Source organism: Ursus maritimus, unplaced genomic scaffold (genome assembly GCF_017311325.1).
Source record: "Ursus maritimus isolate PB19 unplaced genomic scaffold, ASM1731132v1 scaffold_1, whole genome shotgun sequence".
In the NCBI taxonomy this organism is placed as follows: Eukaryota; Metazoa; Chordata; class Mammalia; order Carnivora; family Ursidae; genus Ursus; species Ursus maritimus.
In genome coordinates, this window is record NW_024423343.1 from 11079785 (window position 1) to 11094154 (window position 14370).

A 14370-nucleotide genomic window follows, 5' to 3' on the forward strand; every position below is an offset into this window, starting at 1 on the left:
TTCCTCAACACAGAAAAAAAATGCACAAAATTAGATAGCCAGTCTCTATGTCAAGTGGTAATGATAAAAGTTGAACACAAATCCTGAAATCAAAACTCAAATAAATGAAAGCGTTGACAAGGCAGTGTATCTTTGATTCTTCTCTTCTCTTGGCATTTCCTCTGAGCTTCCTCAGGGATGTAAACTGGCACAGTCGTGATGGAAAACAGGATGGTGGTTCCAAAAAAAATTTAAAAATAGAACTACCATATGATCCAGCAATCTCACTTCTGGGTACATATCCAAAAAACGAAATCAGAATCTCACAGAGCTCTCTGCACTCCCGTGTTCTTTGGAGCACTGATCACAGCAGCCAAGATATGGAAACAACATACATGTCCATCAAGGAATGAATGGAATATTAGTCACCCGTGAGAAAGAAGAAAATGCTGCCATTTGCAACAACGTGGATGAACTTGGAGGAGACTACGCTAAGTGAAATAAGCCAGACACAGAAAGACAAATATTGTCTGATCTCACTTGTATGTGGAATCTAAAAAAAAAAAAGTCAAATTCATAGAAGCAGAGAGTAGAACGGTAGTCACCAGGGGCAGGGGGAGAAATGGAGAGACGTTGGTCAAAGAGTATAACGTTGCAGTTATGTGGGATGAGTAAGTCTAGAGATGCGATGTGCAGGCATGATGACTGTAGTTAATAATACCGAACTAAATACTGGAAATATGCTGAAAGAATACATTTCAAGTGCTTTCTTCACACAAAAAAGTGGTAACTGTGAGGAGATAATATGTTAATTAGTCAATGGTAACAATTACTTCACGGTGTATACGTATGTCAAATCATGTCACCTTAAATATATACAAGTTTAATTTAAAAAAAGGAATTTTTACTCCATTGTTAAAAATTAGAAATAAAGAATAGAAATGGAAATAGAGAGATAAAGAGGCGGAGCGCAGAGGATTCTCAGGTCAGAGAAACTGCTCTGTGTGATACCTTAATGGCGGATCCCGGTCATTACACATTCATCAACCCCTAGATTGTATGGAAGCAAGAGTAACCCCTAATGTAAGCTATGAACTTTGAGTGACAATGATGTGTTTGTCAATGTAGGGCCATCAACTTTAAGAAATGCACAACTCTTTGGGGGAAGAAGACAAAGAGGGAATCTGACAGTGTTGGGGGGGAGGCCAGGTGTACATGGCAAATCTCTGTACCTTCTGCTCAATTTTGCTATAAACCTAAAACCACTATAAAAAATAAAGTCAAATAAATTTTCTAATAAATTTCTTTCATTTAAAATTTTTAAAATTTTAGAGGCACCCCAGGTGGTTTAGTCGGTTAAGTGCCTGCCTTCAGCTCAGGTCATGGTCCCGGAGTCCTGGGACTGGTCCCTGCACCCAGCTCCCCTTTCCAGGGAGAGTCTGCTTCTCCCTCTCCTTCTGCCCCTCCCCACCCCTGCCCTGCTCATGCTCTCTCTCTCTCTCTCGCTCTCTCAAATAAATAAATAAAATCTTTAAATAAATTAAAATTTTAAATTTTAAATAAATAAATTTGAGAATCTTACCAAGAGCCCGATTTATTAAGTGCAACATTAGTCAATGGCAGTATATGTGCTCTGAGAACCTTCAATGAAAGAAAACACAATTTGTTTTAAACTGAAAAAAATTAAGTTTAACTCATTAATTTTAACTTCAAACTAATGAAGACATTCAAGTGTGTCTTAATTATAAATAAATGGACAATAGTCACTATCTGAACAAATGAGAAAAAAATACATTGTGCCTTCAACCATTAAGACCAATAATACATTTGATAGTTACAAATAATTGCAAAAACATAAATGGATCTGTGTTTTCCATGAATTTGCTTTTAAGATAAATTACTGCTATTAAATAAGATATCAAATAACACTAATTTATAATATTTTCTTTTAAATACTGCACATGGTTTTGTACATATGCATGAATAGTATCCTAGAGCTCCTGTAGAGTCAGAATATGTCTTATTTTATTTATCTTGCAATTCCTACATTGTCAAGCACATAGTGGATGCTTAATATTTATCAAATGAACATACGTAAACTGGATAGTCTGTTTATAGATAGAGTGATTGGCTAAGCTGGGGCAGTCCCTGTTATGTCTACTGTGGGAGTATAATTATTAATAGTGTCCCCTTTCACTATCAAAAATACTCCCTTTGGAGGATAAATTACAAGGTCATGGGAATTATGGAGCTCATATTTTAAGTTAAATAGTGCCACCTTCTGGAAAAAAAGAGATATTACAAGAAAATTTCTTCATCTTTGAATAATACATTGAAGGAATGACTACAAAAGATCGAATATTTTGTATCAAATAGAATATGTCAAGTATATAAATAATTATTACCTTTTCTTATAATTTTATTTAAATCATTAGAAGAAAACCAGTGTACTATGAAACAAGACTAAACTATTAAATATGGTTAAATAATTAACAAAAACTGTTTCTGAATAAGTGACTATATTTGTTATACTTTTACTTTAATCAGCAAAAACTATACAGAAAAATAGGTGTATTTACACTGCATTAAAATTATTACAGAAGTCATATCAATAAATAATTTGCTGAAATATAATTTAGTTCACCTGGAAGCAGAAAATATTAAGTATCGATATACTGTGAAATACAACTTCTTAATATTACTCCAACTGAAAAAAATAATTTTTCAATAAATTGAGACTACCTTAATGGTCATCCCTTAAATTTAACATTGTGAAGAAGAGCCAAACTTACTACAAATCATTCTTTAACTTCTCAAGAAATGAATGTTTGAATTTCACAGTCAGTCAATAAACAAACACTTGCTGAGACTTAGTCTCTGCAAATATATGCGGGAAAGAGGGAAGGAGAAAATATCATCTGTATTTTGTCTCAGATTGATAGGATACCAAGTATCTCACTGAAGTTCTTCTAGTTAGTTTAAAAAAAAAACCACACACACACACACACATTACCTTAAAAAGATAAAATTTGTGGTTGCTGTGCTGTCTGAGTTTATCTTGTAATCTCTGTATTAAAAGCTTTACTTGGTCTGATCGTGAAGCTGTGATTAGAGGCTCTGCTTTCTGTATCTCTTCCACCAAGGCACTGACATCGGTGCTGAAATTCATACACACACAAAAAAGTTACTTTTTTCTATGTCGAAATTTGCATACAGACGCATTGCATGAAGACTTGCATTGCATTATGAAGCACATTTGTAAAATGTCAAAACACCATCAGCTTTACTAAGAAAATACAAATCAATAAAGAAATTGAGACCGTGGCTCATTTTCTTCAGAATGCCTCGTCATGAACCAAGACTTCTCCCATGGAAGATGTGCAAGGATTCAGATTTGCTCCCCTGAGAAGGCCAAGTGCATACTGGTTCTGAACGTGAGCTCTTTTATTTTCTTCCTCTTTCATCTCTTTCATGAACATATACAGAACGTTCCCGGTACCACTATACTTTTTATCTTACATACACTCTCTTGTTTAATCCTGTAACAACCCACTGATTTAATGCTTTTATCATAATTACTTCAGAGATGAAGAAACTGAAGTTTGCAAAGGTGAAGTTTTATTTTTTAGGGAAAGAGAAAGTACCTAACCAAAAATGGACATTCAAAGAACAATGATGATTAATATTTCATATGGACGATCACATCATCTTCTCCTAAAAAAATAAATCTCTTCTGAAAAGTACAGAGTCAAGGTTTCCCCCAGTATTCAACTAATCTGTAGCAATGCTGGTCAGTTTTGCTAGTCCAGAATAATGACTGTTCAAGACAGAGAATAACGTCTATAAACTAAAAGGCAGCCAACATAGGGTCATTTCGCAAACCATGTTGCAAACATGTACCAAGGATGCGCTGCCCGTCCCATCCCTTCAGGAACAGACTCATGGCCCTGCAGCGAGGGGGTTGCCGAGGCAGCCGACAGCCTCCAGCAGCAGCTCCTTCAGGACCCACCTCAGCACCGGAGCGCGGGGCACGTCCTCCTCCAGCAGCCCTCAGCCCGGGGCTGAACAGGTGCACAATGCAAGGGCCTGGCCATTCCAGCCCCGAGACGGACTCTCGCCAGGAGCTCTATCGGGAGCTCCCCTGTGGCCCGGCAGAGGCTTGTCGCATCTGCATCTTCATGGTCAATAGCTCCTCATGCCGGACTCTGCTTTGCGCCCTGTCACAGATGTCACTTCTCAATAACCTGTCACCCACCTACCTCTCCTCTCTCTGTCTGAACAGCTGCTTCCCAGAAATGCACACTCTGATAAGCAAGCCTCTCCTCTTCAGAAATAAACAGTTCCTGAGCCCCAGGCTGGGGGAAGCACTGAGCTAGAAGACTCCGCGTCCCACTAACATTTACCTTATTGTTGCTTAGGCACCAGGAGGGTGAGAGATACAGTCCCAGCTCTCAAGAAATACGATCTATTGGAATAGGAATGGATATTTAGAACAGAAATGAACCAGAGACAGTTTGGAATGATGACTTTGATAAATTCCAAGAGCGTCAGTTGTAGAAGGACTTACAGTTTCCTAAGACTTAAAAAGATGATAATGCCTCTTGGAAAGGTTTCCAACCATTGTTATAAATCAAAACAGATTGCCCAGCAAGATCTAAATCCACCAGCTATTTAATCTGTACGTCCCAGCCCTGTGGTATTCTAATTGCTCTTTTCCGATACGGTAACTCCAGTATGTCCCATATCATGCAAATGTTTCTATGTGCAGAATTTTTCCAGATTCTTGTGCACAAACAAAAGTAAGATCCATGCGTTATTTTTTTTTTACTTGACATTTATAAACTACATAGTATGACTATATCTTAAGGATCCACACTTTTTAAAATATTAAATCTGTGTTTTTCTGCATCTCTAGCTGGAAGATATTCTCTCATATAAACATTCATCTGTGCCACTCATACGATGTTCTGTCTGGTATAAGTCATTTCTCAAACTAGACAACACATTCTCTGAGGTGGGGGTTAAGATTTTCTGTAGCCTCTCATCGACTCTAACCGAGAGCTCTGCGTGTCGAAGGTGCGAAAAACATCATTACGGACTCGACACATGAACGTCTAACAAAGGAACTTTCTCCATGCTGGCATCTTCAGTAATACGTGCCAGTTACAAAAACAACTGACAACGCTGACTTGATCCTAGACCTCGTCTTCACTGAAAATAAATAATACAATGACTTGTAGATGAAATCCAATGCCACTTTCTTTACCATTGTTTATTCTTTGATTAAAAAATAAACAATTGAGTACCTTCTTTTTTTAAAAGATTTTATTTATTTGAGAGAGAGAGAGCATGGGGGGGAGGAGAGTGAGAGGGAGAAGCAGACTCCCCGCTGAGCAGGGAGCCCCACACAGGACGTCCCAGGATCACGACCTGAGCTGAAGGCAGTCGCTCAATCAACTGAGCCACCCAGGTGCCCCAACTGAGTACCTTCTCTGTGTGGTCACTTGCAACAAGAAGAGGATTCAACCTTAACCACCACCATCCGAGCCACACTCTGTCCTCACCCTCAGACAAGCTCCAGACCTCTCGAGTGGCTGCAGCTCTGACGAGCCAGGAGGCTGTTGAGACTCATTCTAAAACTCGAGAGTGGCTCGTCTACTGTTTAACTGTGGTTATGTGAGAGGTCCCTTTGCTGTCAGTCTCTGCTCCCCTTCCCCCTAATCACGACAAAGGAGAAGGACAGTCACAATGGAAAGTCACTTATTTTGTTGGGTCAACAGCCCTGAAACACATATTGTAGTATTTTTGTTCAATTTTAAAACTTTCTTCCACTCAAAATACCTTTACCTTATCTGAAAATGGGCTTCTGCAGACTAATCTGATTCTGTCTCTGGAAGTGGAGCTTTGCCTAGGGTTTCTTTATTTAATTTAATTTTATTTTTTTCAGTTTTGCATAGGATTTCCTAAAGGGAATGAATTCTGGGCAGTACGATCTCACAAGAGGATTTCCTAACTCTGCCCCGTGACAATTAATGAGGAGGATGGAATGCAGTCAGCCCCATGAGGTGTTTATCTGCCAGGAAAGTAACAGGCTCAGTAGAATTCTTAAAACTCCAATAACCAGCATTCCTCAAAAATGTGAAGGTCATCAAAAAGTAGAAGTCTGAGAGCCCGTCTTCGCCACAAGGAGACGGAGGAGACTTGACAATGAACTGTAATGTGGGATCTTGGAAGAGGAAAAGATAATAGGCAAAAAACAAGGAAAATTAATAAGATACGGTCTTTCGTTAGTAAGAACGTTTCAGTACTGGTTCATTACTTAGGACCAATGTACCACACTAATCTATGATGTTAATAATAGGGGATGCAGGGCATGGAGCATGGGGAACTCCTTCTTCACAACTTTCTAGAACTATTCTAAAGTAAAAGATTAAAAACAACAACAGGTCTATTTAGGACGAAAAAAGGGCAGACTGATGATCCTTTTCCCATCTCCTCCTCACCCAGCAAGACGCTTAAGCGGAACTCACTGAAGCAAGCAGGAGATAAGACAGCACAGAACGTTGTTCTAGCAACGTATCGTCTGAGTTCATGCAGCTCATCCACACGTCACCTTGTGTCAGCGTTTTCCAGTAAAAAATCCGGGTATGAAACCCAGGTTGCATTGCGCAGCTAATTTTACCTGGAACTGAGGTTGAGCAAATCTATCGATTTGGTCTTCAATTCTCCACTCTTTTCATATTCCAACATAATTCCTATAAAAATAAGCAAACGTTATAAAACACTTAGGATGATAACCAATGTCAAAAGCTAATCCACTTTGCCATAATTTTTTTATTTCTGTTTCTTAATTTTTTTTAATTTCTCGGCATAAAACGTAGGCAGTGGTGTCTGATTCTAAAACAAGATTGTGTGAATTCACTTTCCCCTAGTCCTTCCTCTAAATACAGCTACATACCCTTGAAGTTATTCAACAAGCAAGGCTAAAATAATTGAAGGTTGGGTAGAGGGTAGACTGACTAGAGGCCTCAGGACTTGAGCAATGACAGTGTATTGAGTTCCCTGGGTTTTCTTTTTACCTCCCATATACCCCGAAACTGGAAACCAGAGCAACTTGCAGTCTGGAACCACCAAAAAGCATAGACAACAAAAACCAAGCAACAGCAAAGCTTGCTCTCTGTGGCCAAAGGACCAGACAAAGGAAAGTCAGACAAAGAACTAATGGAACCCTAAGCCCTGCTCCACAACTGGGGCTCCTTAGGCAGTCTGATTCCCCAGTGGAAGGAAGCCGTGGGCTGTCCCAGTCCCCCGCAAAACTGGGCCCCAGCAGTACTCTGATCTGCTTGCAGCAGCCGCAGACCTCTTCAGCACCCTCAGCTAAGGCCCCCAGGGGCCATCTAATCTGTCCACAGCAGCCACAGGGAAGTCCCAGGATCACTCAGACACCATTCCACACCCAAGTTATTGTGGGCAGCCTCATCCACCTGCAAAAGGGGCAGCAGTGAAGTCCTGGGATATCGCGGACCCCACTTCACAACCAGGCACCGAAGCAGTGTCTTCCTGCCTTTCAGCCAGTGGTGTCACCAGGCCTAGAGTCATGTTCCGTACATGCCCCTCCCCCAGAAGGTCACTCACCAGAGCAGGCATACTGAGAAGATGGAGACAAAGGAAGAAAAATGATAGACCACTGAGTTCCAGGCATGTGGATATCTCGCCTATACCTCAAACAAGTCCAGGATCTTCCCCTTGATCCTGCTTCTCCTACAGAGCTTGTTTCCCAGTGTCAGACATCACCACTCATTCAACTGCACAGCTACAATCTCGGGAGGAATTCATCTCAACCCAGTCATGTCGTGTGACACGGCCTTGGCACAACCTAAGTAGGTAAACCCAAGCAGCCGTTAGGTAACAAAGTGTAACGTTTTAGAACCAAAAAATCATTCCATCCACTTTTAATCACCAGGACACCAGGACACAGCAGGCAAATAACTGTAACTAAAAGGCTAGTTCGGTATAGTTTTATTTTGGTTCTTTTCCCCAAGAAGTGATCCTTTCATATCAAAGACTTTAAACCACACTCTAGTCTAAAAAGAAAACTTACAAAGAAAAAAAAGCAAGGATCCGTGGAGAGCCAACCACTGTAAGTACTGTTATTCCCTTAGAGTACAAATTGGCTTCTTGTTCCACATTAACCTTTTCAATAAAATATGTAAAAATCTTTTTAAAAACCTATTTAGATGCCACATGTTCTAGAAAGGATTTAAGAGGGCTTAGAAAAAGTAAATAGAATACAAAAAGCTATGATCAGAAGTAGATAAGAATTAAATACATTGACAAGGGAAGATTCAAGTAAAGGAAAGATCACTTCTATGATTGCATTGAACACCTAAATATAAAATTAACAAGAAATGTGCAAGGCCTAGCTGTACTATGGGACGAAAAAGAAAATTGTGGTAATGGAGACACACATTTCTAGATGAGAAAATGTAATATTATAAACATGTCAAATCAATCTATGAATTGAAGTTATTATAGTTAGTTTATTTTTTGGAATTTGAAAATTCACCATATATTATAACAAACTGTAAAGCAATAAAATGTGACTTAAGTTTTAAAAATAAACTGACAGTAGGGGCACCTGGGTGGCTCAGTCGTTGAGCGTCTACCTTCGGCTCAGGGCGTGATCCCAGCGTTCTGGGATCGAGCCCCACATCAGGCTCCTCTACTGGAAGCCTGCTTCTTCCTCTCCCACTCCCCCTGCTTGTGTTCCCTCTCTCGCTGGCTGTCTCTATCTCTGTCAAATGAATAAATAAAATCTTTTAAAAATAAATTAATTAAATAAAATAAAAATAAAAATAAACTGACAGTAGTATTTTAAATTAATGGGGAAAAATAAATTATCCAATAAATAATGATGTAATAATCAGTTGGATTTTGGAAAAATTCATAATATTGGATTTCTACCACACAATATACAAAAATATATTCTAGGTTGATTAGAGATTTTAATATTAAAATATAAAATGGTCAAAATAATAGAACATATTTACATCTTAGTGTAAGTACATGTTGTGAAACTCAACGCCTAAAAACAAAAATTGATGCATTTGTCTGAAATAAATTTGAAGCTTCTAAAAAGGAGAAGTTAGCACAGACTTAAAGACAAATGATAATCAGCAAAAAAAAAAAAGTTCAACTGTAAGTACAAAGCTCAAAGAACTTAATATAAAGAAGTCTAAAAATGATTTTCAAAAAGAAAATGGACAAAAGGCAGGAATAGTCAATTTACAAACAGAGAGGGACAATGGTCAATAAACAGACCAAAATAAAATGTTCCGAACTCCACTAAAAGAAAAACAAAACACGGGGCGCCTGGGTGGCACAGCGGTTAAGTGTCTGCCTTCGGCTCAGGGCGTGATCCCCGCGTTGTGGAATCGAGCCCCACATCAGGCTCCTCTGCTATGAGCCTGCTTCTTCCTCTCCCACTCCCCCTGCTTGTGTTCCCTCTCTCGCTGGCTGTCTCTATCTCTGTCTAATAAATAAATAAAATCTTTAAAAAAAAAAGAAAAAAGAAAAACAAAACACAACAAGGATATAATTTTGACTCATCAGAATAGCAAAGATGGCAGAGACTGATAATATTAAATATTAGCAAGGTTGAGGAAATAGGCATCCTCAGTGTTGGCAGACATGCAGGTGGCTCCTTTCCAGGAGCCATCACACCTTCAGTGGGTTGAGCATGATCTTAGCTGTCCTTTTATGTATTTTTCAGAATTTTTAAAAAAGTAAATATTACTTTTATGATAGAAAAAAGTAAGAGAAAAAGTAGAAGGTGGAGGCAAAGGAAGAAAAATGATAGAGATTAACATTATTAACATGTAAACTCCCAAAGATCAAGACCAAGATCCCCATAAGGTTATTCAAACACTCAAATGACATACAAAGTTTCTATCAGCTTAAGGTATCGCCATCATTAAGGACTGCTTCTTTCCTGTCCTATAATTTTACGTATTTTGCATTATATAAAAGAATACGCAATACGTACTATTTATTCCTGAAGAAAATAGGCATTCGATAAATAGTTGAGTAAATAAATGATGTGTAAACAATGAGTAAATTATATCATCCTAATCTGTAACTCAGAGGAAGGTGGGAAAGAATTAGCACTTGACAGCCCACATATCATAATCTAATATCCCAAGGAAATGCACTAAATAACTTAAGTGAATTCACCAAATTCTGCGCTCTTTTTTCATAACTACCTTGTTTCTTATAAAACAAAAAACGTTAGAAGTCTTTAAGATGACTACCAAAAATTAGTTGGGTTACTATACAAATGGATCTAGAAAACAAAGTACAAAATCTGAAACCTGTGCGTTGGACTGTTCCATTGTTACAAACATCAAGGTCCAATGCTCCCCCTTCCCATGAGCACCGAGCTGCAGTATGAGGCAGAGGCGGGGTCATGCACACGGAAGACCAGAAGCAGAAAATAGACAACGAGGCTCCCAGGAGCACATGCTGTTCTTCACTGACTCTTTCCCACAGTATCTTAATGTTCTCCATCTGCCCCGGTTGTGAATTTTTGTGCAGTAGGTATGATTCCCAAAAACACTTAAGTAAGAAGTTGCTTCCCCCCCCACCCCAAATTCTGCAATGTACTATAAGGCTAAGCTTCAAAAGATGTGAGTGTTCCTTACTCTGATCACATTCAACCAACAGAGACCTTTAAAGTGCTCAAAATATTAACTAGTCTAATTAATGTTTATTTCACTCCTTCTCATGGCCCAAAAACCTAGAGGCTACACATGAGAAGTAAAAGACAAAGACTGTCATGCCTGAGTCAGTTGAAAAGCATGTATGCAACACCCACTCTGCACGAAGCGAAGAGCTTATGAATTAATGAATGAGATAAAAAGAGAATGTCCATGGTTGATTGACCATATTACTGCCATGTACCTTTAGGAGGGAGAGGGACAATTCCATGGATGCCAACAGTGGAATGCTCCTTACCTATATGCTACTCAAAAGAAAGGAGGAGGACTGAAATCTGGGGATTAAGAGATTAAACAAAACTTCAGAAGGGATAAAGGCAACACAAGAATGATTCAGTGATGAGTGATTTTTTTCCTACTTGATAATGTTATTTTGACACCCACCTGCTATTAAGTGGTACCTTGGAAACTTCCATATAATGTATGGCTCACCAAAGACTGGAATTCAGAAATTAAGCGTCTAACATGCTAAGTGATATGACTTCATTATAAGATAAACATTAAGGCAAGTGTTAAGTCTAAAGCCTTATGGAACGAGAGGTTGCCGCTGGAACCCTGGGCTTTCAGAGCTGGAGCAAATCTTACAGATCATCTGTCTGACCTATTCCAATTTCAGGAGGAGCTCTGGGCATTCTACTTAACACACATCATCTCATTAAACTCATTCATTTATTCCACAAATATCTGAGTGCCTCCTTATTGACCAGTCTGTCTACTCTAAGTGCTAAAGACAGGGTAGTAAACAAAATAGACCAAGTCCAGAACTTCATGATGCTTTTATTCTAAGTGGGGGTGACTAAGCGAAATAAGTAAAATTGTGGTACGTTGAACTGAGGTAGTGCTAGGAAAAAACAAAGCAGCAGAGAATGCTATGAAATATCTTGAGGAGAAGTTGGAAATTGTAGAAATTCTAGAAAGGGAGGCTTGACTTTACTCGCTTTACTTACCTTTAAGTACAGAGCCAGAAAACGTGAGAATGCTGGCTATGCAGATGTCCAGGGAAGATTCTTCCAGGCGAAAAGAGTAGCAAGTGCAGAGACCCTGAGCGGAGGCATGCCCAGCCCATCCAAGCAAAACCAAGAACAGCAGTGTGGCCGGAGGGGAAGCAGGGTGAAGCACCCTGTAGGGCCTTGGAGATGAGGGCCTTGGAGATCATGGCCCTTTTGTTTTAAGTGAAATGAAAAGCCCCTGGAGAGCTCAAGCGTAAGAGTGACGTGATCAGATTTACGTTCTCGCAGTCATCCTGCTGCCATGTTGAAAATACACAGAAGGGGAACAAGGGTGGAAGCTCCAGCAATAGAAATCATGGTAGCCACTGCTGTGGGGGTGAAACTGCTGAATCCTGTGAGCTGGCAGGATCTGTTACTGGACCCAATGTGGTGTATGCAAGATGGGAGAAAAGGATGAGTCCAAGGTTCGGGCTTGGGCAAGTGAAGGAATGGAGCTGCTGTTGACTGAGACGAGAGACCATAGGATGCCCCGTATGAGACGCCCATTGCATATCCAAATGAACAATCAGGCGGGCCATGAGGTACTCGGGGCTACTCCCTCGGGTTTTTAAACCTGGAGAATGGATGAGATCACCTAACCGATGAGGATAGAGAAGTCCAAGGACAGAGCTCTGGGACACTCCAATATCGAAGATCAGAAGGAAGAGAAGCCAACAAGATGGATGAAGAAGGAGTGACCATAAAGCAGGATTAAAAAACAGTGCATCCTGGGAGCCAAAGGACAGAGCAGTGAAATCCATCAAACGCTGCTGTCAGGTCAGGAGAGGAAGGCTAGAGAGGCAGCCAGTGGATTGAGTGATGTTGAAGGTCATTGAGGATCTTGAAGAGTGCAGTTTCAGTGGAGCCATGAGGGTGAAAACAGGAGTGAGTCCAAGACAGAAGAGAGAAGAGAAATGGGGACACTGTTCTTCCAAGGAGGTTTGCTCTGAATGGGAGAGTAGCTTCAAAGGGTCAGTAGATGGGCAAGATGGGGGTTAATATCACCATGTGACTTGATGATTGAAACGCCGTGATGGATTGAAACAAAATGTGTATACAGTGAGAGCCAGTTATTATGATCCCAGAGCTCATCTTCCTAACCTACACTGCACAGCAAAGGGATGAATGAAAGCCAGTCATTCACGTATCAGTCTATTTATGGGAACCAGCACCAACCTACACCAAGCACAGCCAAAGTAAAGTTGTGAATGCTTCGAGAGAACAAGCTATTTACAATTTTCTATGTGCTACCTCTCACATCTAGAGCCTTTCATGCTATTTTAACTGTAATTCTAAGAGGGAGGAAATGCGTTATAATTTTACTACAAATGTTAACTTCACATTGATGAGAGTTGCTGCCAGGCCTTCCCTTGCAGGGAGGCCCAGACTTCTCATCCTGCAAGGATACTTGGTCATCTACTGCTTTGTGGCAAGTTGTGCAGACTTTTATATTTTATATTCTTCTTATTTTTATTTATTTTTCTTGAAGATTTTTAAAATTTATTTACTTGAGAGACAGAGAGAGCACAAGCAGGGGGAGCAGCAGGCAGAGGGAGAGATAGAAGCAGGCTCCTCGCTGAGCAGGGAGCCCCAGGTGGGGCTCCATCCCAGGACCCTGGGATCACGACCTGAGCCCAAGGCAGACACTTAACCGACTGAGCCACCCAGGCGCCCCTGTTCTTCTTATTTTTAAAGTGAGTTCTAAATTGGAACCAAGAGTTCCGTCCTTATTTCTGTACCTAATGAGCTGGGCGACCAGTGGGCTTCACTCATTCTTCAAAGGGGACCACGTCCTCACCTATGAAACGAGACAACTAGACAAGTTTACCCCACTCTAAAACCGCAGCGTTCTGTGGGCCTATTTTGAAATTCCTGAACTCATTGGAATCAAGGACTGTGACCTTCAAGCTTAGAGCCCGGGGCACAGAGCGCCTGGTGGCAGGCCCTCAATAAAGGGTGGGTCAACTGATATGCGTGGTCTGGAATGCGGACACTCAATTAATATGCTTTGTTGCATATGCATTTTCCTTTTCATACTCAACACATCTTGACGTTATCATTCTGTTATGTTTAAAATAAAAAGCAGTGTGGTCCTTGTCCTTCCGGAAACCAATCTCTTGGGACATCACCAATCACCACCTCTCCCTTCCCATCTGCCACATCCCTAACTAGTCAGAAAAGCATTATAACTCAGCAACTTCAACGTTTAAAGAATTCCTAAAAAAAAATCACTTTGAATGTTTCGAGCAACAGTGTCCAGCAACCAAAGGAGCGAGGGCCCATGTTGGGAAGCACCCAGCTTCCTGCCCCCCACTGGATCACCCACTAGGGGACCCCCCCCCCGCCCCGCCCACTCCGCACCTCGAGTCCCCGTACCCTCCTCCGTCCCGGAGCCTCCCAGGACCAGAGCCAAGAACCCCACGGCAGGACGGACGAGGCCCGGCCGGTACCTGGCGGGTAATACCGGAGCAGGAGGCTCTTGAGCTTCATTTTCTCCTTCCCAGACCCCTGGTCAACGCTCTTCGTAGCCATGGAAACGGCCAAACAGCAGTGGGGCTTCGGCGCGCATGCGCGGGCTTCCACGGCGCGGAGCCGGGCGTGCAGGCTTGGCAGGGGCGGTCTGCGGC

The 14370-nt window shown here is 40.9% G+C and overlaps 1 protein-coding gene across 1 annotated transcript in view; it reads right to left on the bottom strand.

The window, feature by feature from the left end:
- The window catches only part of DAW1 (dynein assembly factor with WD repeats 1), a 37579-nt gene extending 23346 nt beyond the window's left edge, over nt 1-14233 (bottom strand). Inside the window, exons 1-4 of the mRNA XM_040636428.1 lie at nt 14194-14233; nt 6662-6734; nt 2993-3137; nt 1562-1620 (exon numbers count right to left, since the gene is read on the bottom strand). Coding sequence (XP_040492362.1) covers nt 1562-1620; nt 2993-3137; nt 6662-6734; nt 14194-14233 — 317 coding nt within the window. The remainder of the gene's footprint in view (nt 1-1561; nt 1621-2992; nt 3138-6661; nt 6735-14193) is intronic.
- Between the last annotated feature and the right edge of the window lie 137 nt (nt 14234-14370).